This window comes from Callorhinus ursinus, unplaced genomic scaffold (assembly GCF_003265705.2).
Source record: "Callorhinus ursinus isolate GAN/ISIS: 27379988/994484 unplaced genomic scaffold, GSC_fseal_2.0 scaffold25, whole genome shotgun sequence".
NCBI lineage: Eukaryota > Metazoa > Chordata > Mammalia > Carnivora > Otariidae > Callorhinus > Callorhinus ursinus.
Genome location: NW_027397087.1, coordinates 21686836 through 21712344, shown reverse-complemented (window position 1 = coordinate 21712344; position 25509 = coordinate 21686836). Strand labels below are relative to the sequence as shown.

The 25509-nt window shown below is 38.1% G+C and overlaps 1 protein-coding gene across 6 annotated transcripts in view; it reads left to right on the top strand.

The window, feature by feature from the left end:
- NEDD4 (NEDD4 E3 ubiquitin protein ligase) overlaps window positions 1-25509 on the top strand; it is a 143497-nt gene that overhangs the window by 102391 nt on the left and 15597 nt on the right. For 5 of the 6 annotated variants that reach the window (XM_025884380.2, XM_025884386.2, XM_073877050.1 and 2 more), the window contains 13 exons: window positions 2209-2259; window positions 3699-3760; window positions 6322-6424; window positions 11510-11676; window positions 13556-13673; window positions 13766-13933; window positions 17360-17425; window positions 20171-20290; window positions 22188-22388; window positions 23455-23535; window positions 23968-24022; window positions 24117-24175; window positions 25202-25267. In XM_025884380.2, the coding sequence (XP_025740165.1) occupies window positions 2209-2259; window positions 3699-3760; window positions 6322-6424; window positions 11510-11676; window positions 13556-13673; window positions 13766-13933; window positions 17360-17425; window positions 20171-20290; window positions 22188-22388; window positions 23455-23535; window positions 23968-24022; window positions 24117-24175; window positions 25202-25267 (1317 nt within the window). The remainder of the gene's footprint in view (window positions 1-2208; window positions 2260-3698; window positions 3761-6321; window positions 6425-11509; window positions 11677-13555; window positions 13674-13765; window positions 13934-17359; window positions 17426-20170; window positions 20291-22187; window positions 22389-23454; window positions 23536-23967; window positions 24023-24116; window positions 24176-25201; window positions 25268-25509) is intronic. The other variant, XM_073877048.1, reaches the window with a different exon arrangement.

Here is a 25509-nt window from a genome sequence, read left to right as displayed (position 1 = left end):
TCAGCAAAAAAGAATGAAATTTTGCCATTTACAACAACATGGATGGACCCTGAAGGTATTATGCTAAGTGAAATAAGTGAGACAAAGACAAATACCATATGATTTCACTTGTGGAATCTTAAAAAAAAAAAAAAAAAACTCTTGAATACAGGGAACAAATTGGTAGTTTCCAGAGGAAGAGGGTGGGAGTTAGTGAAAAGGGTAAAGCTAGTCAAAAGGTATAAACTTGTAGTTAAGATAAATTAGTTATGAGAGTGTAATGTACAGCATGGCAACTATAAATAAAACTGTACTGCATTAAAGCTGCTAAGAGAGCAAATCTTATAAGTTCCCATCACAAGAAAAAAAACTATGGTGAAAGATATTAAATAAATTTATTGTAGTGATCATTTTGCAATATATACAAATATTGATTCATTATGTTGTATACATGAAAGTAATATAATGTATGTTTATTACACATTAATTAGAAAAAAGGTATGTGGATGGATACATGTAGGAAAATATCTGAAGGAAGTTTATTGAACAGTTAACCCTGCTTCACTCTGGGAACTTGGATTGGAGGGACAAGGTTTTTCATAAGTTATTTTAAACACTTTGATAAGTATTATGGGTGACAGACACTGTTATGTATGTGGGTTTTTATTTACAATTAAAAACTTAAGAATAAAAGGTTAAATATATGAAAGTGTTAATATTTCCTCTAAAAAAATAGTATTCCTGGTTTTAATCATTGTGCTATGGTTATGTAAGATGTTAATGTTTGGGGAAGCTGGCTACTTTTTTCTTCCAATATTTTTCTCCTATTCTCCCTCCCTCCCTCCCTCTCTCCCCTCCCCTCTCTTTCTGGAACTCCAATTACACATACATTAGACTGCATGAAATTTTTCCGCAAGTCCTCTTTATTTTTCATATTATATAAATTCTATTGGTGTATCTTAAAGTTCATGGAACTTTTCTCCAGTCATATGTTAAGCCCATTTAGTGATCTTTAATTCAGATATTATATTTTTCAACTATATGTATTTCAAAATATACATTTGATTCAGTTTTATAGTTTCCATTTCACTACTGAGATTCATTATGACCTTATTTTCTTTTTAAGTCCTTGAACATCTTTATAATAGCTGCTTTAGTTTCCCTGTCTGCTAATTCCAAGATCTAGCTTATCTTGTGGCTAATTTCTATGAATGACTTTTTCTTTTTTTTTTTTAAGGATTTTATTTATTTATTTGACAGAGAGAGACACAGTGAGAGAGGGGACAGAAGCAGGGGGAGTGGGAGAGGGAGAAGCAGGCTCCCTGCTGAGCAGGGAGCCCGGTGCGGGGCTCTATTCCAGGACCCTGGGATCATGACCTGAGCAGAAGGCAGACACTTAACGACTGAGCCACCCAGGCGCCCCGAATGACCTTTTCTTTTGATACTGGATCACATTTTTCTGTTTCTTCCCGTGTTTAGTAACTTTTCACTGTATACTGGACAGTGTGTGTGGTACATGATTGAGACCGTAAATTTTACCATCTTTCCCTGAAGAGTGTTGACTTTTGTTCTAGCAAGTTGTTAACTCAGCTGAAATCCAAATGTTATCTCCCCTTAGGTGAACATCAGCTGAAATGTATGTTCAGTGGTCCAGCTGCTGCCTTTCATAGATACAGTTCAGGGATCAGCTAAGAATTTGGGTGAAGTTTATGTATAGATTTGGAGGGACTTCTGTGGCTTCTTTCTTGCAGAAATTGTCTCCCTCACTTTCTAGTTATGCTGTTAACCTCAAACTAGGTCTTCATACTCCTCAAGTGAGTAAAATGTCAGATTCCTGCTTGAGTTCTAATCATCCCACCATATGAACTGGAAGTACTATCAGGTAAAAAGCCATGGAAATACGAATCCTACACAATACAGTTTCTTCTTTCAAAGAGCGACTCCCCTTCAGTTTCTGTTTGCTTGTGGTAACTCTAGAGTGCTTTCAAATAGTTTTTATATTTTTTCAGGGTATATAATTATTATCTGCAAAAGGATCAGTCTAATATACTCTATCCTGCCATTATCACAAATTGTACCATATTCCCTTTTATTTTCCATTGATATTGCATAGGATTAAACAAAAAAAAGACTTCTACATTTTTTTGTGAATGATGGCAATAGTTCATCAATTTTTTCTAAAAACATTGAGCATATTACTAATCTTATTTTTTCTTTTTTTTCTTGTAGACAAGAGATGATTTCCTAGGTCAAGTGGATGTTCCTCTTTATCCATTACCGGTTGGTATAGATGTCCATGATTTTAATTTTTATGCTTATTTTTTTTCTAATAAATACTTACAGATGCACAATATATAGTAAATGTAAATATTTGATTTGTAAAATGTATACTGCTATTATTCCTTGAACATATTATTTTCTGAAAACTCATCTCAATTTTCCATTTTAATTTTATTTCCAAGATTCCCTTACATGAACCCCAGTAAGAAATAGAGAGTTGCTGAGGTTGGTTGACATCAGGAAAGCATGTCTGAGGAAAATCAGTTTGGAAATATTCTGCTGAATATGTAGAATGGGGAGAGCTCAGTCTCACAGAAAGAACCTAGGATCATTTATGACAATATGGGCATGAAACTGAATGTGGACCAAGCATATTACCACAATGAAGGAAGACTCGACTCAGGAAACATTTCATAACAAAACACCGTTGGGCCAGGTTTCTGACATGGAGGTTGAGAAAAAAAAGTAAAAAGTAATGATAATACAGGTTGAATTTTGTAGATTAAGGTGGTGTCTCAAGTAGAAAAGGTAGGAGGAAAAGCCATTTTGTTTTGAAAAAGGATAAATTTATCTTTGGCCATAATGAATTTCAATAGAAAACAGGAAAACTGGAAGCCTAAAGTGGGCAGCCAACAGAAGTATAAAAATCAGTTGTGTAGAGAAAGAAACTGGGAGGATTGAGAGTTACCACATCGAGGTAACAGCAGAATCTCTGAGAATGATGGGCTGTCCAAGTAAGAGAGATGAGAGCATCAAAGGCCAGACACTGAGCCTCAGTCGGTGTGGGTCAGTCAGAGGAGAAAAACAAAGACAAGAAGAAATGAAAAAGCAAACAAGTAAAGTAATGTCTTGAGAATTTAAGGAAAGAGTTCCAAGACCAAATGGGTAGTTCATGCGAAATGTAAGAAGTAAAGAATAATAAAAGCAAAGGGCTGTTGAACTTGATAAGAAAGAGAAGTAATACTTCTTTACTGTATCAGTCTTTTGAGATATTTATTGGCTCTCCACAGTTTTTAGAGATTACAAGCTTTTGGTAATATATTTAATCCAGTCTCACTTTCCAGGCCATTTCCTTTTTTGTTTTCCTGGAATGGTGTCTATGCCCTAACCACGCCCACCTGCTGCCATTGCATGTATTCCATATTCCTTTGGGGCACCAACATGCTAACCACTCTACTTTGTTTCCGCTTCCCTCCATTGGCTCCTCAGTGCACCTGCTCAGCCTGTTTGGTACTGAGGTGTGACTGCCGCAAGTCCTAGGGTGCAGAAAGGTGAAAGCCCTGTCAAGCTACCAGTTATAACCGTTTAATGAGCTAAAGCCACATTTTTCTCTCTTCTAACTTCAGTTATGGCTTAGATCATAGTTCATGAATATTCCTTAGAAGTACATGTTTTTGGTATTTATAGATATATCTTGAAAACCCACTGTTTTATTCTAGACAGAAAATCCAAGAATGGAGAGACCATATACGTTTAAGGATTTTGTTCTTCACCCAAGAAGGTCAGTAAATATAAAATGATAACATATTAATTTTTTTAATTTCATTATACGTTATAGTAGCCTCTTTGGAAATTCAAAGTTTAAACCTTTGTAAATAAGCTACCTCGAAATATTATTTTTTAAAAGCTTTACTGTTATTTCTGATTGAAAAGTAATATATGCACAGCACAAAAAATTCTGAAAACACAGAAAAGTGTTTTTCATACTTCCTAGGAAAGACTTGTCCCCATAATATTTATCAGATTAGAAGGTGGAAATTTGTTATTATTGTTTTATTATTCCTTTTATATCTTAAAGTATATGTAATTTTGTCATACTGTCGTTTTAAAAATCACAAACATTAGTTCCACCAAAAGCAATATCCAACAATCTGCGCAAAACCAATTTCAGAAAAACCTAACTACATCTTGCATATGTTAATAAAAAATATTTCAGAAAACCCAAACATTTAGAGAAAATAACATGAGCAAAGACTAGAATTTAAAACCTAAATAGCATGTTCATAATTCCATTTTCCTAAACTGAATTATTTGATTTTGGTTAAAATTTTTAAGTTTAAGCTGTAAATAAAACTCCTTTGATCATCTGTACCACATAGTCAAGTAAAATCTAGTGAAGACATGTATGGATTTACTGTGAAAAAATTCCGTCAGAATAACGAAGTACATCTGTACAACGATATTTGTCTTGTTTTTAAAACTAGAAAATACATTTGAAAGATATACTGTGGGAACTTAGTAAAATTTTTCATTTAAAAGCATTTAATTGCTCTGTAATATAAATTATTAAAGCAAAATAAAAGGGACAGTGCTCTCTTAATATTTACTTTCTATAAGAGAAGTCATATATTTAACTTCTGCAGAAGTCTTAGAATGTAAATCTCTTTTCTTCCTTTAGTTTTAGACTGCTTGTGGTATCTGCCTACCAAGAATAAATAAATATTTTCTTCTCTTATTTGATTGCCCCAGTAGCCTGCTTTTCATTTTGTCAAATGCTTTCTAGTATCTTTAGCTTTAAAAAATATAATTTACATCTTCTGTCTGCACTATATATCACTGCAAGTGCAGGAAGAACTTTAAATCAATAGAAAATGTACTACATTCTTAGACTTTCTGAGCCCCATTAAGTCCAAACCGACAGGCTTATTGTCTAGTTGAAAAGACGTGAGGGGCCCCTGCGTGGCTCAGTCAGTTAAGTGGCTGACTGGATTTTGGTTGGGTCATGATCTCAGGGTCCTGGGATCGAGCCCTGTGTTGGGCTCCCTGCTCAGTGTGGAGTCTGCTTCTCCCTCCCTCTGCTCCTCTCTCCACTCTCCCTCTCTCTCTCTCTCTCTCTCTCTCTCTCTCTCTCAAATGAATAAATAAATAAATAAATAAAACCTTTTAAAAAAAGACATGAAACATATCACTATAAAGAAACGCTTGTAAAAACCACTATCTGAGCAAGTTTTCTGTGCATGTCTGTTATAGCAACAAGTCAGTGTTCACTCCCCCTTAAAAGTAGAGACACAAGCCTCATTAGTGACCTTGGAAATAAGCATCAGGGATTCTATTGACCACTCAGGAAAGGTACAGTTCCCAAATTCATGAGAACCGTACAAAGAACACCTAAGAGATTAGGTGGGGTGGGGAAAGGAATATCTCTTGAATAAAGAATAAAAGATGGGACTTTTTTTGTCAAGAAAGAAAAGGGGTAATGGGTTACATGGCTGATATCTATAAAAATCACCAAAATATCTAAACAGGAAGTAAGGACAAGGAAAGATTTCTTAAGTAAGTAGGATGCTAGAATTGTTGGGGGCCATACACAGATTGAATTTTTTTTAGGTATTAACACAACGTACAGCAGTCTTTAGCTTGGACAACTCATTATTCGAAGAGGTAATACGGGATACATTATGAAAATAGAGTAGATGAATTAATGTATGGTAGATTCAAACAGCTGTCAAAGAAAGACAGTAGGTCTCCGACAGTTAGCAGGCCTTGCCCTCCACTTTCCTGTCCTCCTCTACAGTCTGACTAGATTAGTATCCCCAAAGCATATCTCTGAGGATGCCTCTCCTTATCCCCCGAATTCTCTGGCTTCACAGTGTGTGCAAAGTAAAATCGAAAGTTCTCTTGTTTCACATGGACCGCATCCTCTGGATCATCCCTACCTCCTCCATGTATCCTGTAGGCCAGCCAAGCCCGACGATTGCCATTCCTTTCATTGATCCCCAGCTTTCCCATCCGTTTGCTCATTTTTTACTTTTCTCCACTTACGTGCTTTTCCCTTCCTTGCCACAGATCAAAATCCTCCCCAGTCTGCTGGCGCCCACTCAAATGCAGCTGCTCGCTCACCTTCTCCCTGATCTGTCACTCACACTTCCTTACTATCTTATTTATTTCATAACTTTTATGTTTGTTACATTTTGTCCTCCACTCACTCCCTTGCCTAGATGTCTTCTGTCCTAGAGCTTGTCTTTGGGTCTCCTCTGGTAGCTAGTAGGTATTCAGTAAATTCTTGTTAAATGAATGCTTTTCTTCTCAAAGTTTTGCGAATAATTATTTTCTTTCCTACAGTCACAAATCAAGAGTTAAAGGTTATCTGAGATTAAAAATGACTTATTTACCTAAAACCAGTGGCTCAGAAGAAGATAACACAGAACAGGCTGAGGAATTAGAGGTGAGATCTTATAAATATTTGGTTCAACTGAAAAGAAAATATCTCATTTCTTATTTTACTGTACTTTGAAGAAAAAAATAAGTTTATTCAATGAAGTTAATGTGTGCAATAAAAATTATTTACATGGGCATTTGTTTATTTTACCCAAGCATTCATTAAACATTTCTTCCTTCTAAGGACATTTCTGTAGAATGAATAGCCATTATTGATGGCATTCTTAAAGGTTAGTAAATAGAGAATACAATGTTTATAAATGAAAGCATTTATTGTAATTAAGTCATTAACTCTTTCTGTTTTTTTAGAGTTTTCTAAAACCATGTCCTACTCCCCTCCATTAAAGTAAGAATACAATTTACTATTTGTAAGTTAAATATATGGAAATTTCGAGAAGACTCTACTAATTAGGAACTCTTTTATGAAATGTAATTCTTGTTACTTTTCCTCTCATGGTTGGGGTGAGGATGGGAGGGCTCAGAGGAAAGGAGGGAATGAGAGAGGGAAAGAAGTCAAGTGATCTAGGAAGAGGCCATAATTATCTGGGGCAAATAGAATTTAACAATTTTCATGGATGACAGGATAAGAAGAAGCCCAAGTCAAGTATTTGGGCAGAGCTACGTACATCGAGGGTAAGTGAAGAAGAGGCAGAGAGCATGTATTTGGAATAGAATTGGATGGGGATTTGGAGGCTGAAATTCTTGTCCCAAGCTCTGCTACGAATGAGCTAAGAGACTGTGTGAATTGTTGAAGGTCTCTGAACCTCAGGCTCTTCATTTGTAGAATGACAGGATTGTACAGATGACCTCTAGGGTTTCTTCCAGCAGAAAAATTTGTGATTTGAAAAGGGGACCCTAAAACACCTGCCTCTTGACATTCCCACTGAAGCAACATTACTGAAAGCACACAGTGTATTGGCATCAATTTGCTTTGAAGAGTTTTCTTGTGTGTGCCTTCCTCAACAGTGATGCCTCTTTGGCTGAGGGTCTGGTTAAGCCTCCAGAAGAACTGTAAAGGTGAGGGGCCTCCCCCAGCACTGGACAGTACCTCACATACCCACATACTTGAGAAAGAAAGCTCGAGAACAAGGCATGCTTTTGCAACAGAGCTTTCTGGGAATTTTTTGAGTAGGCTCCAACACAGAGCTTGAACTCAAACCTGAGATCAAGACCTGAGCTGAGATCAAGAGTCAGACATTTAACTGAATGAGCCACCCAGGTGCCCCTCTGGGAATTTCTTATATGCACTAAGAAGAGTTTACTTTATGGGAAAATCTGTAATAATAGAAGGAAAGAACTTTTTTCTTTAAATCACAGAATATAGTTAGCCCTTAGTTTGGCAATCAAAAAACATGGCATCCTCTCTTAAGTGTATGTTTGCTTATTTGATTACCTTTTCTTTTTTAGTTTTTCTCTGATTTATCATATAATAATCACTTTTTTAAAAATTTTAGGTATTTATTGGGTCAAAGTCTCTCTGCCTGGCATTTTGGTGCACAGGGTATCTTGCATAATGGAATTCTGTTTGAGATGAAGGATGCCTGCCATAAAGAAAATTCTTTATTTAGTAACTAAAAAAAAATTTAACAGCATTTCATTATTTAGGAACCTGCTCCAAGTTTTGCCCACACACACATATCATAGGTACCTTATTCACAGTTCAGTTCCTGTGGGTAGAGTTGCTTTGCTTCATTTTGTGGTCTCAGGTCTCAGTGTTTGAATTCCCTCAGAATGCACCTTATAATTTCAGTAGATGTAAGCATGTAGGAGTTTATTTATGAAAGGCCCTAGGAATTTAAACACATGAATCTATGCTTATTTATCTTCTGTGTAGCTAATGACCAGAGAAATCTTGTCTTTGACATCTAATTTGTAACTGAATATATAAAATTCTATTTAAAGAAAACAGTTGTCATTTTCAAAAGGGGCTCACACTTAGGCAACCTGTATTCCTTAGTATATCAAAGTCTGGCTATAACAGATTAGTATTTAACATTTGATTTTTGTACCCTTTGCAACTTTAGATTTAGTTGTATATATTTTGCAAGACTAACATTAATGTGTGTTGTAGCTCTGAATACTTTCTTTCTGATCCTCTTTGACTCCATTAAATTGTTGGCAATTGCATACTAGCTTTCAAGTTAGTAATTAAATAACATTCATTGATACTTAGAAAATTATTTTGTGAAGAATATTAGCTGATATATGTTTCGTAAGGAGGCATTCTATACAAAAAAAATGAAAACTCAGTTTTTCTAAACAATATTCAAATGTACAACTGTACTTCCTAGAACTTGAACCAGGTTTTTAAAAATTAGGCCTTTACCTTCTCAAGTTTCCTTAGATAACATAAATTCACTAAGGAGACCTTTAGGAGAGAAATCTTTAAGATTTTAAAGAAATAATCTTGTGGTACCATTTTCCTAGCTCTAAACATTTTTACAATCCTTTACAGCAGTAGTGAGGACCCTCTTATTAATAAATTTTATTAATCTACAGAAAAATAATCAATGACCATATTTTTAAAAACTTAACCGTTTTTCAAGAGAGTGAAATACAAAAATTCAATTCACCTACTTTTAAAATGGAGACCAGAGAAATAAAATTTGATATAATATATACAAGACTAATTTTTAAGTCTGTAGATCCTACACTATGATCATTTAAAGGAATGGAAAGGAGAAAGAGAAGGAAGGTAAACACAGTTGGAGAGAGAAAGAGGATAAAGGAAAAAGGAGAGAAATAGAGCAATAAAAGAAAGCAAAATTAAAGAGATGTCGGTTCCATAGAAGAGGTAAAAAGGAGAAAAAATAAGACTAAGAAAGAAAGGGAGTGAATTTACTTCCCATCCAGATCCCTTTTTCCAGAATTCTTCCTGTCTTCCTCTCTCGCTGGCCCCTCTGCCCTCCTCACCTTCTGTCCTGTCTCAGTCTATGGCCGATAACCCTCCCACCAGACCAGCCAGAGAGATCACCCTTGCTGCAGAAACCCCTTTCCTTTTCTCCAGGCTGCCAGAAAACATTCCTTTCCTTCTCAGCTCTCCTCCCTTTCTTTTCAGAGTCAGCCTTCCAACATAAAAAAATTCCCCTCCCCCTTCTAAGCCATCAGCTGGCCTGGCACACAACCGTCCTCCAGTGCTAGATCCCCACCCAGTGCCTCGAAAGAAAGACTGTGTATATTAAGGACATTATTTTTTTGCCTGTTATTATGGTACCAAATACGTTTCCCAGTTTGTCATTTTTTTTCCACTTTGATTTGGTAGTTTTTGCCATGTACAAATTTGGGGGTTTTGTAATCAAATTTGATAATCTTCTCTTTCATACTTAAAGGCTTCCCCAGTCTTGGAACATATTCTTTAAATTTCAAGTTTTGTTGTAATACATGTTGGTTTTACTTTGTAGCATTTAAACATTGTTCAATCTGTAACATCCCGGTAGAAGGTATGAGGTAGCAGCCCACATACTTTTTTTCCTATTTTCCCACAAATTTGAACTGTCTTTATCATATCCTAAAGTCCTATAAATCTGAGTCCTTCTGGACTTTCTGATTCATTCTGTTGAGCTGTGTGTACCTCAATGTTGCACAGCTTTAATTGTTGTAGTGTATCATATATTTTATTCAATAGGGTTAATCACTCATTCTTCTGTTTTTAGAACTGTGCTGGTTATTCTTGCTTGTTTGTGTGTCTGTTTGAACTTGAGAATTGCCTTGTCCCATTATTTATAAAAATCTGTAAAGTAGGGGTGCCAGGGTGGCTCAGTAGGTTAAGTGTCCTGACTCTTGATCTCAGCCCAGATCTTGATCTCAAGGTTGTGAGTTCAAGCCCCATGTTGGGCTCCATGCCCAGTGTGGAGCCTACTTTAAAAAAAAAAAAAATCTGTAATGTAGTTTTATCAGAATCTTGGACACTTTATATATTAACTTGGGGAATATTGACACCTTTGTGAGACTGAGTCTTCCTAACCAAGATCGTATTACGTCTTTTCATTCATTCAGGTCTCTTTTTATGTCTCTTTAGGAGAATTTTTAAGTTTTCTTCACTCATTTATTTCTGCTTCACTAGCCATATTGGTATTTAGTAGGACCTTTTATTTATTTATTGGCATTTAGTATTGGTATTTAGTAGGCCTTTTCTGTTAGGAAGTTTCTTATGTAAAAACATGCCATTAACTCTTGCTACCCTTCCAAGTAATTCCTTAACCTAACTACCCTAGTTTAGGCTTCATGTACATATGCCCCTCACTAGTACCAGAGGAAATTTCCAGTGCTTTCCTGGCACTTAAATAAAACAAACAAAACAAATGAAATTTTATTTCTTCGGCTACTTTATGACCTGACCAAAATGCCTTTCCATAATCCAGAAAGAGAAAAGTCAGATGTGAGAATCATAATGGCTTTTCAGTTGCTAGAGAGTTCATTGTAGCAATTATTTCTAAATTCTTTGCCTTTCCCTGTCAAACCTACACATATTTGGGCTTCATCTAGTGATTTTTTTTCAGGTCTCACTTAGTTACTGATTTCTACCATAACAAGCTCCTTTCTCTATGGGAAAGACAATGCCCAATAAGACAATATTCTTGTCCATTCATTTGCTTGTAATTTAGAGAATAAACTAAGGTTACAGGAGTTTAAACTGTGTTTCTCAGTGCTGCCCATCATTGTTTGTTTATTTAAAATTTTTTCTGTCCTGGGGCACCTGGCTGGCTCAGTAGATGGAGCATGCAACTCTTGATCTTGGGGTTGTAAGTTCATGCCCCGCATTAGGTATAGAGACTACTAAAGAATAAAATCTTTAAAAAAATTAAAATTTTTTCTGTCCTTTTTTTCCTATTAAGTGTGTTTTAAAACTTTTTTGAAAAATGTAAAAATGTTAAAAGTTTCAAGCAAAATTTACATGTTATCATTTTGCAGAAAAAAAGTCTTCATTATCATAAAATGTTCATATTATGGTCTTAAAAGTTGATACTGCAAATTTTTCCGTGCATAATTTCTGGAACTGGATATGCTAATCTCTTTTTAAATTTCCTTCAGCATAATTTATAAGGTTAAAAAAGTTAAGCATAAACTTAATTGTTACCACTCTGTTTTTCAGCCTGGCTGGGTTGTTTTGGACCAACCAGATGCTGCTTGCCATTTGCAGCAGCAGCAAGAACCTTCTCCTCTACCTCCAGGATGGGAAGAGAGGCAGGATATTCTTGGAAGGACCTACTATGTAAACCATGAATCTAGAAGAACACAGTGGAAAAGACCAACCCCTCAGTATGTGCTGGTGGCTTTTACATTTGTGTATGAATACATTTTGACCATTAATTTTCATTTTGAAGTTGTGTCTCAAATGGGTTCATAGTAGTATAGGGATCCATAAGCTGTAAAAATGTGAGGAGGATTTTTATGATCCAGGGCTTTAAAAATGCCTTCTTAGCTGTTTCTTTTTTTAAATGATTTGATAATATTCAAAATTATTGGAGCCACAGATACCACCCTTCTAATTGCTTCTTTATTTTAAATTATTTTGTAGCCACAAAGGATGGGTTTTTTTCTTTAGACTGGTTTAGAAAATCTTGGAAATTTTTTGTAGTTTGTTACTAAAATATAATAAAATGTTAATTTCTACAGTACACTATTTTTAAATATAAATTACTTATAAAACATAAAGGACTGAATAACAAGGGTCTTTTGTTAAACACTCATTTGCCAATCTTGTCAGTGCATACACAATTTTCAATGCACACAGATCAAGGATAGAAAGAATGACCTTTAAGGTATTCTAATTTATGTCTTCTCAGTGACATTTTTCTTTGATTATCATCAGACTGTATTTCTAAATATACATTTACAAATGTCCCATTACTCACATTTATTATCAAATGCCCTTCCATTTCTCCTCCCTTATGGCCTTATGAAGGCTTTCTTTAGTCTTCTACTTTTTGACAGAGACTTAAAATTTTTTGTATTTGTCCATTAATTTCTAATTTTTGGCTTTGGTATTTTGTGTCTGATACAGTCCAAGCACTTTCATAGATATTTTCTGTTCTTAAATCCTTCCAAAGCAAATCAGTGATCCTGGTTCTTCGTGGCACAAAAGCATCAATCTCTTAGGGACCTGTACAAATCGTAAAACTGAAGACACTATGAAATTCTACAAAATTGTCCTACTGCAGACCTCAGTATTATAGCAAGCCTGACTTGAGCAGAATCACATTTCTTTCACTACGGTTGACATCACTTTCAGCTAGCCTAAATCAGGTATTTAGGAGAAAATAATCTGAAACATTCTCTTAGAACCATCTGTCAAAATTATGTTTTCTTCAGCAATAGTACAGTAAGAATTGATCTTCCGACTACCCTGGGCTTATATGGCATTAGATAAATTAATTTTGTTATTAAATATTTGTATAAAATTCTTGATCTGAAGGTCTGATTTATTATACTAAATGCAAATAGCTAGAATAATGGAATAAATAGGGTAATGGTGTTCAGGCTGATTTACTATAATGTTCCTAAACTCAGACATGTTTTTACTATTATCTTTTTTCAGACCAGGCCTATTTCTGTTAATGATCAAAAACAGATACTATTTAATCTGGGATCTATTAAGTTTTTAATTACAGTGATTCTTACGTGATACTTCATTTTGCCCTCTGCATTCGTGCATGGGGAACTCTACTCTTGGCTTAAGATCAATTCTGGAAAACATTAATGTCTGGTTCTTGAAGCTGTATATGTAACTAACTCCTAAAGCTTCTTTTTTATAATCTCTCTAGAGCTACTTTAGATTTTACGCATATCATAACATGGCAAAATAATAATATAATGAAATTATTTATGAAACTCCCAGAAATCCATTTATTCAACAAATATTTTTGAGTGCCCTTATATGTCAAACATTGCCCTAGGCACGGTGATGAACTAAAATATCAAAGTCAGACGTGTTATACATTTTCCCAAAACCTTAATTGCACAAGGTACTCTGAAGATACCAATGTGCCCATGACTTCATCTGTGTGTGTTGAAATAGGGTTTGGCCCAAACCAGTGAATTCTAATCTAAAGTATTTTTTTTAAATGATCATAGCATCTTTGACTATCATTTTAACTATCTTCAGCCATGAGTGATGGTTTTTCTATTTCTAATCCAGGGACAACCTAACAGATGCTGAGAATGGTAACATGCAACTGCAAGCACAGCGTGCATTTACCACCAGGCGGCAGATATCTGAGGAGACAGAAAGTGTGGATAATCGAGAGTCTTCCGAGGTAGAAAGAATTTTCTTGTTCTTGTCCATAGACACATGTTACAGCAATAAGATTAAAGTATGTGTGGCTTAAGATTATTCTGTTTGTTTTAGAACTGGGAAATTATAAGAGAAGATGAAGCCACCATGTATAGCAATCAGGCCTTCCCATCACCTCCAGCATCAAGTAACTTGGATGTTCAGACTCATCTTGCGGAAGAATTGAATGCCAGATTCACAATTTGTAGAAATTCAGCCACCGGCCAGCCAGTATCCAGCTCGGTAAGATGCTCTTAGATTTTGTTGTAGCTTCAGGATTTTATATTATATATATTATTCCATTGGGTATCCAACATTTACATAAAATTTTGTCTTTTATCCCTGGTTTTATTGAGATGTAATTGACAGACAACACTGGATTAGTTTAAGGTATACAACATAATGATGTGATATACATATATATATATATATAATAGCAAAATTACTACCACACGAAGTCTAGCTAACATCTATTATCTCACATAGCTACACATTTTTTTCTTGTGATAAGAAAAACTGTGTCTTAAATGGCATATAATAGTGTGTTAGGGACTTTAGGACTTTATGGTATGGTCATTTTTTCAAATATCTCCACTAATAGTATGGAGCAGAGTCATGGATAACCCAAAGGGTCATTGGAGTCTAAATAGCCATTACATAAACCAGTGCCTCCCAGCCAAAGACCCCCCCAGGAACATACCTGTAATTAAACATGTTGGGTTTATTACTCATTTCAGCAAGGAGAACACACACCCTGAGTGTCTCAGTAAGAGTATGTTAGAAGGGGCGCCTGGGTGGCTCAGTCTTTAAAGCGTCTGCCTTCGGCTCAGGTTATGATCCCAGGGTCCTGGGATCGAGCCCCACATTGGGATCCCTGCTCGGCGGGAAGCCTGCTTCTCCCTCTTCCACTCCCCCTGCTTGTGTTCCCTCTCTTGCTGTCTCTTTCTCTGTCAAATAAATAAATAAAATCTTTAAAAAAAAAAAAAAGAGTATGTTAGAAAAGACTTGGAGGATTTGGGTTCATGTTAGGCGATTTTGAGGATCGTTTAAGGAAGCAGGACTTTGCACTGGATGCTGTGAGGAAGCAAGAGTGTGGGGTGCCTGGGTGGCTCAGTTAGTTAAGCGTCTGACTGTTGATCTCAGGTCTTGATCTCTGGGTTGTGAGTTCAGGCCCCATATTGGGCTCCATGCTGGGTGTGGACCCACTTAAAAGAAAAAAAAAAGGAATGATTCTGTGATTGAATGTCTCAAATCTTATGTATAGTGAGGCTAAAGCTGTAATTCGTAAAAAAGCAATAGTCACTCAGATTTGCCAGGATGGAGAGATCTTTGGTATTTTGTGGCTGGACAGTGTTCACATTTTGTCTGTGTTCAGGCATGATTACAAAGTGGTCTTGCTTTTGTGTTGATCCGACTGATGAGAGCCAAGCAAGTCCTGCATGTCTGGGGCTACTTTTCTCCTCCTCAATTATACCACACCTGTCACCAGCACACACGTGTGAATAGGAGCTGATGTACTTAGACTAAACAGGGAGGTAGATGGCATTCAATGAAATACTATGCAGGTATGAAAAGAATGAAGTGAGTTTTGGGGGTTTTTTTTTGCTTTTTTGGTTTTTTTTTTTGCTTTTTTTGTGTTTCTTTTTAAGATTTTATTTATTTATTTGTGAGAGAGAAAGAGAGAGAGAGCACAAGCAAGGGGAGTGTCAGACAGAGGGAGAGGGAGAAGCAAGCTCCCCACCAAGAAGGGAGCCCGACATGAGGCTGGATCCCAGGACCCTGAGACCTGGGCTGAAGGCAGATGCTTAACCAACTGAGCCACCCAGGTGCCCCTGTACCTTTTGAATTTCATACCATGTGCATATTAATTTAAAAAATAATTTATTATTTTTAAGGTATTATATGGTCATGCTTAAAAGTTCAAACAGTATTGAAGTATATAAAACAAAAATTCAGTCTTCCGTCTTCCGTCTAACATATGCTCCCTCAATTGCTATTAATGGTTTGGCATATATTGTCCTAAATATTTTCCTTTTTTTTTTTAAAAGATCTTATTTACTTATTTTGACAGAGAGAGAGAGAGAGAGAGAGACAGCGAGAGAGGGAACACAAACAGGGCGAGTGGGAGAGGGAGAAGCAGGCTTCCCGCAGAGCAGGGAGCCCGATGTGGGGCTCGATCCCAGGACCCTGGGATCATGACCTGAGCCGAAGGCAGACGGTTAATGACTGAGCCACTCAGGTGCCCCTAAATATTTTCTATATATTTGTAAACATGTATGACACACATATATTTGTACATAATTTTTTTAACCTGAGATCATCTTTTTGGTAACTTAACTCTCTTCACTTGTTGTATCATACATGTTGGACCATTTCAGTACATATTTTAAACATATTTTAAAACCTCTTTTAAAACCAACAAAGAAAAATCATCAAACGTCATTCCTTTGTGCAAGTAATCCTTAAGATATCTCACCAGTCTCCTACTGATAGACTTTAGATTGCAGTTCTTTGTTCTTGTCAACAATACTAGTGTAGATATTTTTTTAAAGATTTTATTTATTTATTTGAGAGAGAGAGAATGAGAGACAGAGAGCACGAGAGGGAAGAGGGTCAGAGGGAGAAGCAGACTCCCCGCTGAACAGGGAGCCTGATGTGGGACTTGATCCCGGGACTCCAGGATCATGACCTGAGCTGAAGGCAGTCGCTTAACCAACTGAGCCACCCAGGCGCCCTACAGTAGATATTTTGACTTAATTTTATGTGTGTTACAAGTTTTTGGTTTTGTTATTTAATAACATCAAAAAATTCGGGTAGTGACAAAAGCCTGCATATAAAAGCACAGGGAAAGAAAGAATAGGGGGCTCCTGGGGGGACGAGTCATCTAGAATGTCCAGAGGGTGGGTGTTGCGGTGGGCAGGGCTGGAGCTATGAGGAGCAGCCCGGTCTGGGAGCTTGCTACGTTCTGGGCTATGGATTTCATGCCGGTGACCGTGAGAGGTCACAGAAGGGCTCTGCGCTCGAGAACGATGTGACGGGGTCTGCACTGTGGGGTGTGCTCTGGCCATAGTGCGCAGCATGGAGGGCGGCTTTAAGGAAATTGGACTTGAAGCAGGGAGATCTGTGAGGGGGTTGCTGCCGTGACAGGCAAGGCAACAAATGATGAAAACTTGAAATTAAAAAAAAAAAAAAAAGAAAGAAAACCCAACTTGAACTAAAGTGCAAGGAGAATATAGTTGAGAGCTGGGAAAGAAACAATAAGATCTGGTGACTGCCCTGCCTGTAAGGGACGGGAGGGGAGTCTGGGGACGAACTGATACCTGAGGGCAGCCGCTGCTGGACTCCAGCCCTGCCCCCCGAAACAAGGAACAGGGTTGAGTGGTTGTGGACAGGGGAAAAGCGAATGAGTGTGGAGCATAATGAGGGGTCTCCGTTAGACATTCAAGAAAAAGTGTCTGGGAGGCCACCTAGGAGCCAGGGCCCAAGAGTGAGCCACAGGGTGGAAGGCGCTGGCCCACAGGGGTGTGGAGAGCAGCTGAGTGCCACTCCGCAGTGGCTCTCCCTTCTACCCCATCACACCCACCCGCCCCCCGCCCCGTACCTTATCTGCCACTCAGACACAGATCAAAAACCTAAACCTATTATCACTCTTTTTTTTTTTTAAATAAGAATCATTCCAGCAGAAGAGGCAGCTTACAAGCCTATACTTTTGAGGAACAGCCTACACTTCCTGTGGTGAGTTATCCTCTCCCCTCATTGTCAGTAAAAATAGGAAACTCAAGAAGTTTTTTTTAAAGATTTTGTTTATTTGAGAGAGAGAATGAGAGAGAGCATGAGAGGGGGGAGGGTCGGAGGGAGAAGCAGACTCCCTGCTGAGCAGGGAGCCCGATGTGGAACTCGATCCCGGGACTCCAGGATCATGACCTGAGCCGAAGGCAGTTGCTTAACCAACTGAGCCCCTCAGGCGCCCCAAGAACTTTTTTTTTTTTTTTTTTTTGGAGCACTGAGTATGAACATTGGACTGCTTAGCAATGAGCCAATCGAGCACAGAATCTCGGTTCTTGGAGATGAGGTTCAGGACAGGAGGAAATGAGGTAGGTGGGCGGGGGAGACCGCCTCTCCCGTGCTAAGAAAGCAAGGCCCCTGCCCCGGCGACTGGGGGCAACATGTGGGCTTGTGCGCTGAGGCCCCGGGCTGGCTGGAGGCGGTCTGCAGGCAGCCTTCGGGTCGAGACTGTGCCGTCCAGCTGCCTCTGCTCTGGACACTGACCCCTGGCATCGAGCTGCAGTGTCTGCCCCATACGTGAAGTGGCACATCCGTCACTTGGGCAGGGGTGGGCTGGTGTTGGCAAGCTCAGTGGCCAGGCTGCATGGAGTTCTGCTCTCTTCCCATCAGACTCCACATCCACTGAGGCCTTCTGCCTCCTTCTCAGTAGGATTTCCAGCCGCAGCCTTAACTGCGGCTTAGACCTTAACAGCCTCATGCCTGGACCCTTGACTCCCTTTTGGTCTTCCACCCCCCTCTTCCTTACTCAACTCTCATTACTTTGAGTTTATCTCTCCTTGACGCAACCCCCACTTGTGTCTTACTTCCAGGCTCCCAGCCCCTTCAGCCTACCGTCCTCCTCATCCGCCCATGGGAACCTCCTGCTGCCTTCACCCCGTCCCTCCTTTTTCTTCCAAACAGGCTGCCCCCTTTCCTGACTCTCTCCCTCCTCTGGCTCTGCGTGCATGCCATTTCCACATGTAGAATACCTCCTCACCTTTTTCCACCATTTGTAATTTTGAATGGCAGTCTATGCATTAATTTTGGAAAAGTGGGGATTGTTTTTCCTCTTATGAAAATTCCAGCATAGGAATGCAGAGGCTCAGAATTCCTTGAACTAAGAGTGGCTTATCCATCTAAAGAGGTGGCACTGCACCAAGATAGGGACACAATCCTGTGCTGACGAAGGAGGGGGGGCAACTCACTTGTGCCGTTGGCCCAGTCAGCGTTGACCGTCTACAATAGAGGAAATGCCGCAGAAACACGGCCCTCACCATCCTTTCTCCCGCTATTGCCACTTGCCTGCCCTCCTCCGTTAGGCTGGAGCCTGCTTAAGCAGAGACCCCTGGTTTTCTCCCACTGTGCTTTGTAATGTCCTCCTACAAGGAAAATGTCGCATTTCTGACGGACGGACAGGCATTCATCCAAGACGCTCACCAGATGAGCAGCAGAATCTAGAGATGATTTATATTCATCTGTACATACACGCACTTCAGTTTTTATATGTACTAGAAAAGCTATTTCCATACCTTTTTCTTCTCAATACATTGAATTGATTTTTAAAAAAGTTTTCTTGAGGTATAATTTACATACCATAAAATCCCTTCATTTTGTACAAATACATGAATTTTAGTAAATTTGTACAGTTGTGCAAATATTACCATAATCAAGTCTAAGAACCCTTCATCACCCCAGAAAGTTTCTTCAATCCCAGCATCTACTTTCAGCCCCAGGTAACCACTCATCCTCCTTCTGTACCTACAGCGCTGCCTTTTCTAGAAGTTTCACATAAGTGGAACCATACAGTGTTGTAGTTTGATGTATCTGGCCCATTTCACTCCCATATGATGTTTTCAAGTTTTGACCATGCTGGTGCACGTCTCAGTAGTTCGTGACATTCTGTTGTGTAGACGTATCTGCTCTATTTCGTTTATCTACTCACCAGCTGTTGGACGTTTGTAAAGCCAGGCAACTTAAATTTCATTATTTTGTAGATCAACAGCTCATCATATCTGTGAGCAACATACCTCTACCCCGGTGTGTCTAGGGACGGTGTAGCTGTAAGCAGACCAGCGGCGATAGTTTATATGTATAAGACACATTGGGGAAACAGGCCAAACCTTGAGGAGTCTAATCTGGTTCAAAAGACAAAAGGAAGACCAAACCTGGACTACTTTAAGTAAACCTGGGAACAACCAGACCTCTTTGTTCATTAGTAATAAACTCAAAAGTAGCAGCTTCCTGGCCCTTACAGGAAGATGGCAGTGGTAACTTCTGACTCAGCGCATATGGGTGATAAATTCTGTAGTTAAACTACCTGGCTCAGATCTCAGCTCCATATTAGCAATGTATCTGTTAGGCAGTTACCCCAGTTTTCTAAGCTTCAGTTTCCTTGTAAATAAAAACTGGCTAGTAATAGCAATTATCTCCTTAAGATTTGTGTGGAGGTTAAATGACATGATCTATGTTAAAACATTTAGTGTGTGGTTGTTACTACTGTCATGTTTTATTAATGTTGGTATCGCTCTCATCATTATGGTCTGTTCTGGTTTTTCTTAAGTAGAATGTGGTACACTTCATTTCATACACCTCAAATTATGATTTAAAAGTCCATTCATTTTAAAGAGAGAGGGCAGTGAAAAAGGGAGGTAGGTGGTCCTTTTAAAAGGTTTGTTTCATATTCATACTCAGTTTTCCTATTATTCTTCACTGTAGCTTTTGCCTACTTCATCTGGATTACCCCCAGGTTGGGAAGAAAAACAAGATGAAAGAGGAAGATCATATTATGTAGATCACAATTCCAGAACTACCACCTGGACAAAGCCCATGGTACAGGTACCATGCAATCTACCTGTTAACTTGTTTTCTTACATAATTTACGCCATCATACTCCTGTGGAAGCTAGTACATCATTCTGTGGTATATACTGGTTGCTGCTAGCCATGTTCTAATTGTTTGCTGACCTTGGTGCTCCCATTTCCTATGGCTCTCTCACATACATGATTATCACTTGCTATCATGTAAAACAAGTCCATCTGGGAATAAAATGGAGCAAATGATCTGGTCCATTGGGTAATAATGTTATTTGAATGGTTAAGATCATTATTTCTCTAAAAGATAATCTTAGTGATTAGGATCTGTTAAAGAAATTTGCCACGATGACACTTTGTCCTTGGCAACAGCGAGTGGCTTTTGTGACATTTCCTCATGTTTAGGAAAATGTTTAATTTATTTTATCACTGTTTCTCTGACTGAGAAATTTTTTAACACTGAAAAGCATAGAGAACAATACAGCAAATACCCACCTTCTTAACACCCAGAATTTACCACCATTAACAAATTACCGTATTTGTTTCTAGGCATTTTATTTTTAAAAATAAAGGAGCGCCTGGGTGACTCAGTCAGATAAGTGTCTACTTTGGCTCAGGTCATGATCTCAGGGTCCTGGGATTGAGCTCCCCCCATCGGGCTCCCCACTCAGGGGCAATCTGCTTCTCCCTCTGCCCCTCCCTCCACTCATGCTCTCTCTCTCTCTCTCTCTCTTTAAAAAATACTTAAAAAATAAAATTGTGGGCACCTGGGTGGCTCAGTTGGTTAAGCGACTGCCTTTGGCTCAGGTCATGATCCTGGAGTCCCGGGATCGAGTCCACATTGGGCTCCTTGCTCAGCAGGGAGTCTGCTTCTCCCTCTGACCCTCCCCCCTCTCATGCTCTCTCTCTCTCTCATTCCCTCTCAAATAAATAAATAAAATCTTAAAAACAAAACAAAACAAAACATAGCCAGTTGCTATAATAGTATAAAGGCAGTGGCATACAATTTAAAAAAAAATAAAAAGTAAAATTGTACAGATAAAACTAAATTCCTTTTAGCCAAGCGCTTGGTCCTACTACCCAGAGAGAAGCACCGTCTTAAGTCTGTTGGTCATTCTTCCAGTCATTTTTTTTTTTTTTTTGGGCTTAAACAACAGAAACATTTCTCACAGCTCTGGAGGCAGGGAGGCCGAGCTCAGAGGGCAGCATTTTGGGTCCTGGTAAGGGCCCTCTTCTGAGCTGCAGACTTCCATCTTCTTGCAGTGGCCTCACACAGTTCTTCCAGGCTCTTTTATATACTTACAGAGAGAGCTAAAATGATGCAAAGTAGTGTTTATGTTCCTGTGTTTCAAATTTTGCAAAGATGTCATATAATTCTAAATCTTTTTTGTTCAACAGTGTTTTTAAATCCTATCCATGTTGTCTTATGTATGGATCTGGTGTGTTTCTTTTAACCACTGCCTAATAGTTCATCAAATGAATATATTACATTTCAGTGATCCAATTCTGCAATGGATATTTGCCATGCATTTTTTTTTGCCCAGCATTGGCAGGCACTTCTACGTGTGGGGAATTGCGCACTCACTCTGTGTGTCTTTGGGGCAAGCAGAGACAGCCTCTTTGAACTGGCACCGTGGTGACCTTGCTGCTGGGGCACGGTCCCTCTGACCTCGTTGCCTCCATCACGCACATCCACAGCAGACTTGGACTGTTAGCCAGTGTCGTACCGCTCAAGAATTAGCTGAGAAATTATAAGTTATTTTAAAAACGAAGTTTGACGAAACACTATTAGAAAAATGCGTCTGCCATGTTTAGGTCTATTTATAAGGATATATTCTGTTTGCAGGTTAAGTTACCTTTTAACCACAGCTATTTGTGTGTTCTCTATAAAACATGACAACATGACTTACTTCATGTGCTAGGCCACAGCCGAGACCAGTCAGCTGCGGTCAGGCCAGAGTTCTGCGTGCCCTCAACCACACGTCCCCACGAGTGATTCAGCACAGCAGGTGACCCAGCCGTCTGAAACGGAGCAAGGATTCCTTCCCAAAGGCTGGGAAGTCCGGCACGCACCCAATGGGAGACCTTTCTTTATTGACCACAACACCAAAACCACTACCTGGGTAACTTTAATACTGTCCAGTTTGAATGTAGAACAATGATCTTAACTCTTACAAATAGTTCCCTGTAACCCTTAAATGTACATTAATATAACCTACATTTCCTCGTATTCATTTAAAGAGATGCTGAATTCTTAACAGTATTATTTCTACTCAAGAAATACGCCTATTTTTAATATTTTTAGGGATTGTCCTGGAAATACATTTACTTCCTATTTCGTTTTTAACGCGCTAGACATAAATGTTTAGGAAGGTATTTGTAATAATCCTTTTACATGTTGCTTTGTAGTTCCAAGGTACTTTTGAATCCATATCTCATTTAATACCCAGAAAACCTTGGGGGAGGCTAGGTAGAATAGTATTTTTATTTTAAGATAAGCCTTAAAGCTGTTTAGCAGTTGGTTCACCACTAATAGAAAAATTACTGAAAATCAGCAACAGATGACTAGATTTTGATTAATTTATTTACTTAAAAGACCAAAGTACCTTAATAAAACTAAAATAGTTTAATAAACTACTTAACTAAATAATATTAAAACAATATATGTAAGTGAATCCAAACAAATTGAATTTTGTTCTTTTTTTCAACAATTTGAATTGACTTTAGTAAACTTTTTGAGTTTACCTCCCTAGCTTTAAAAAATATTAATACATCAACACCTTTACAGATAAGTGCCAAAAAGCATGCTCAAGCCCTCAGAAATAACACATGGTCTAGTTTCATGTCCATTCATTCAGCAGTTTTTATGGAGAGAAGAGCCCCTAGGTAGAGACGCAATCCCTGAAGAGTGGGGGCAAAATTCTCCGAATGGCTTCTCTGAAACAGATGATGAGTTAAAACTGATCCTACTCTGAGGTCTGCGGACTGAATCTTGTAGCCTGGGAATGATGGGCTTTAGACAGAGAAACTATTATTTCACAGATGAAGCAAATGGAATAAAAGTAGACTTTAAAAGAAAATAGTTTAAATATCAATTGATGTTAGAAAAACATAGTAACAGATTGACTTTCTTGATTTTAAAATTTGTGTGCGTGTTGTTGTTTTCTTTATTTACTCTACCAAAAAAAGGAAGATCCAAGACTGAAAATTCCAGCTCATCTTAGAGGAAAGACATCACTTGATTCTTCCAATGATCTGGGACCTTTACCTGTAAGTTTATAGACTTGCTAGCAATCTAACTTGGCTCTCTCAAACATTTTTTATTTTGGAATACAGTAGTTCTTCAACAACTATAAGTAATGTTATTATTAAAGTGTAATGCCGGGGCGCCTGGGTGGCTCAGTCGTTATGTGTCTGCCTTCGGCTCAGGTCATGATCCCGGGGTCCTGGGATCGAGCCCCACATTGGGCTCCCTGCTCCGCGGGAAGCCTGCTTCTCCCTCTCCCACTCCCCCTGCTTGTGTTCCCTCTCGCTGTGTCTCTCTCTGTCAAATAAATAAAATCTTAAAAAATAAAATAAAGTGTAATGCCTTCTACTAAGAATGGCATATGGAAATTAACTGTATAACCAAATGCCATTTTTCTACCCTGTATACATCTCAAACCCTTTCCAAAAATAATTGAAATACATTCTTCATTATAGCCAGGATGGGAAGAAAGAACTCATACAGATGGAAGAATCTTCTACATAAATCACAGTAGGTGCAATGTGATTTTTCATTACATTATTTTTTTGTAATATTGAATTTTGTGCAGGAGACTCAAGAACACCTTATTTCTCTCCCTCTTCAGATATAAAAAGAACACAATGGGAAGATCCTCGGTTGCAAAATGTAGCAATAACTGGACCAGTAAGTCTCTTTGCATCCATATGCACTGATGGCAGTGGCCTCTCACCTGTCTTGTCAAGGGCAAATGGTCAAGGGCATAATCCTACAGACCTTGAGAGGACAGCACATCTGCAATTCTGTACTCTCCCACCACCCCCAGGTCTTAATAATTTGAAAAGAGTGTATAAACTTATTGTCCTTACCCTTGCAATAGCCTTAGGAGACTAGTGAGCCAGATAGTCAAATGCCAAGGCAGTGGGGCTGCTGGGTTCAGGCTGGTACTTGCCACCATTGCCTGAAAAAGAATGTTGGCAATCCTCAGGAGATCAGAGAGGAGCCAAGAATGTATCAGGTGAGAAAGTAGACAGCACCCAGTCGACTCCAGGGGCATGCTTGAACTTTTTGGTGGAAATTACTGTAAATGCTGGTGTATAAAATACTCGTATTTAAGTATAAATATTATAATACTTAATGTTATCATATAATAATGATAGGAAAAATCATTTTCCTCTTTATACAGTTACTTGTTCCATATTTTGTTTTTGAGATTTTGTTTTCTAATTCACAAAAACAAGTGAAATTGAAGATCCAGTTCTTTTAAATTACTCTTTAGTCTCCATGTTTAGTATTTTAAAATAATGGGGAAAAAAGGCAATTCCTCAGAGTTCAAGGAAAAAGTGCATTTTTCAAATTATTCCCTTAATGGAGAAATCACTTGGACAGTGTGTTTAGAAATGGAAATTTTCATTTCTAATATTTCTCTCCTTGGAAGAAATTCCCTGTTTCTGGCTTTTTGCATTTCAAGAATATTGCATGATGAAAATTACAGCCATGGGGATTGCTGAATACAATTTAATTTTAAACAGAAAAATTAAAAATTTTAAAGTTTTGTATTTGTTTTCCTTCAAATTAAACTTTTCTTTCCAAGTATTCTCTTTTAATGCCTTTAACTTATGTTCATAAAATATCCAGATGGGAACTTTAAAAATTGTTCCAGAATAAAAACAACCTAAACCTTCTTTATTTTTCCAAAATTTTCAACTCAAGGCAGTGCCCTACTCCAGGGATTACAAAAGAAAGTATGAGTTCTTCCGACGAAAGATGAAGAAGCAGGTTAGTTATATTTACATTGAGTTCTTAGGAATGATTGTTATGTAGACTGAAAGTGTGGGAAATGCATTTTTAAAAGTAATAGAGAATTTATTCTATATTTTAACAACTTTGAATAGCTTCTTATAGGGAAAGGTGGCTTTTTTTTTTCTTTTTTTTTTTTGATTCCTCCATGTTACATATCATTAGAGACCACAGTTTGGGCTTGGTAGAATCCGAGCAAGCTCAGATTGTCCCCCAGCCTC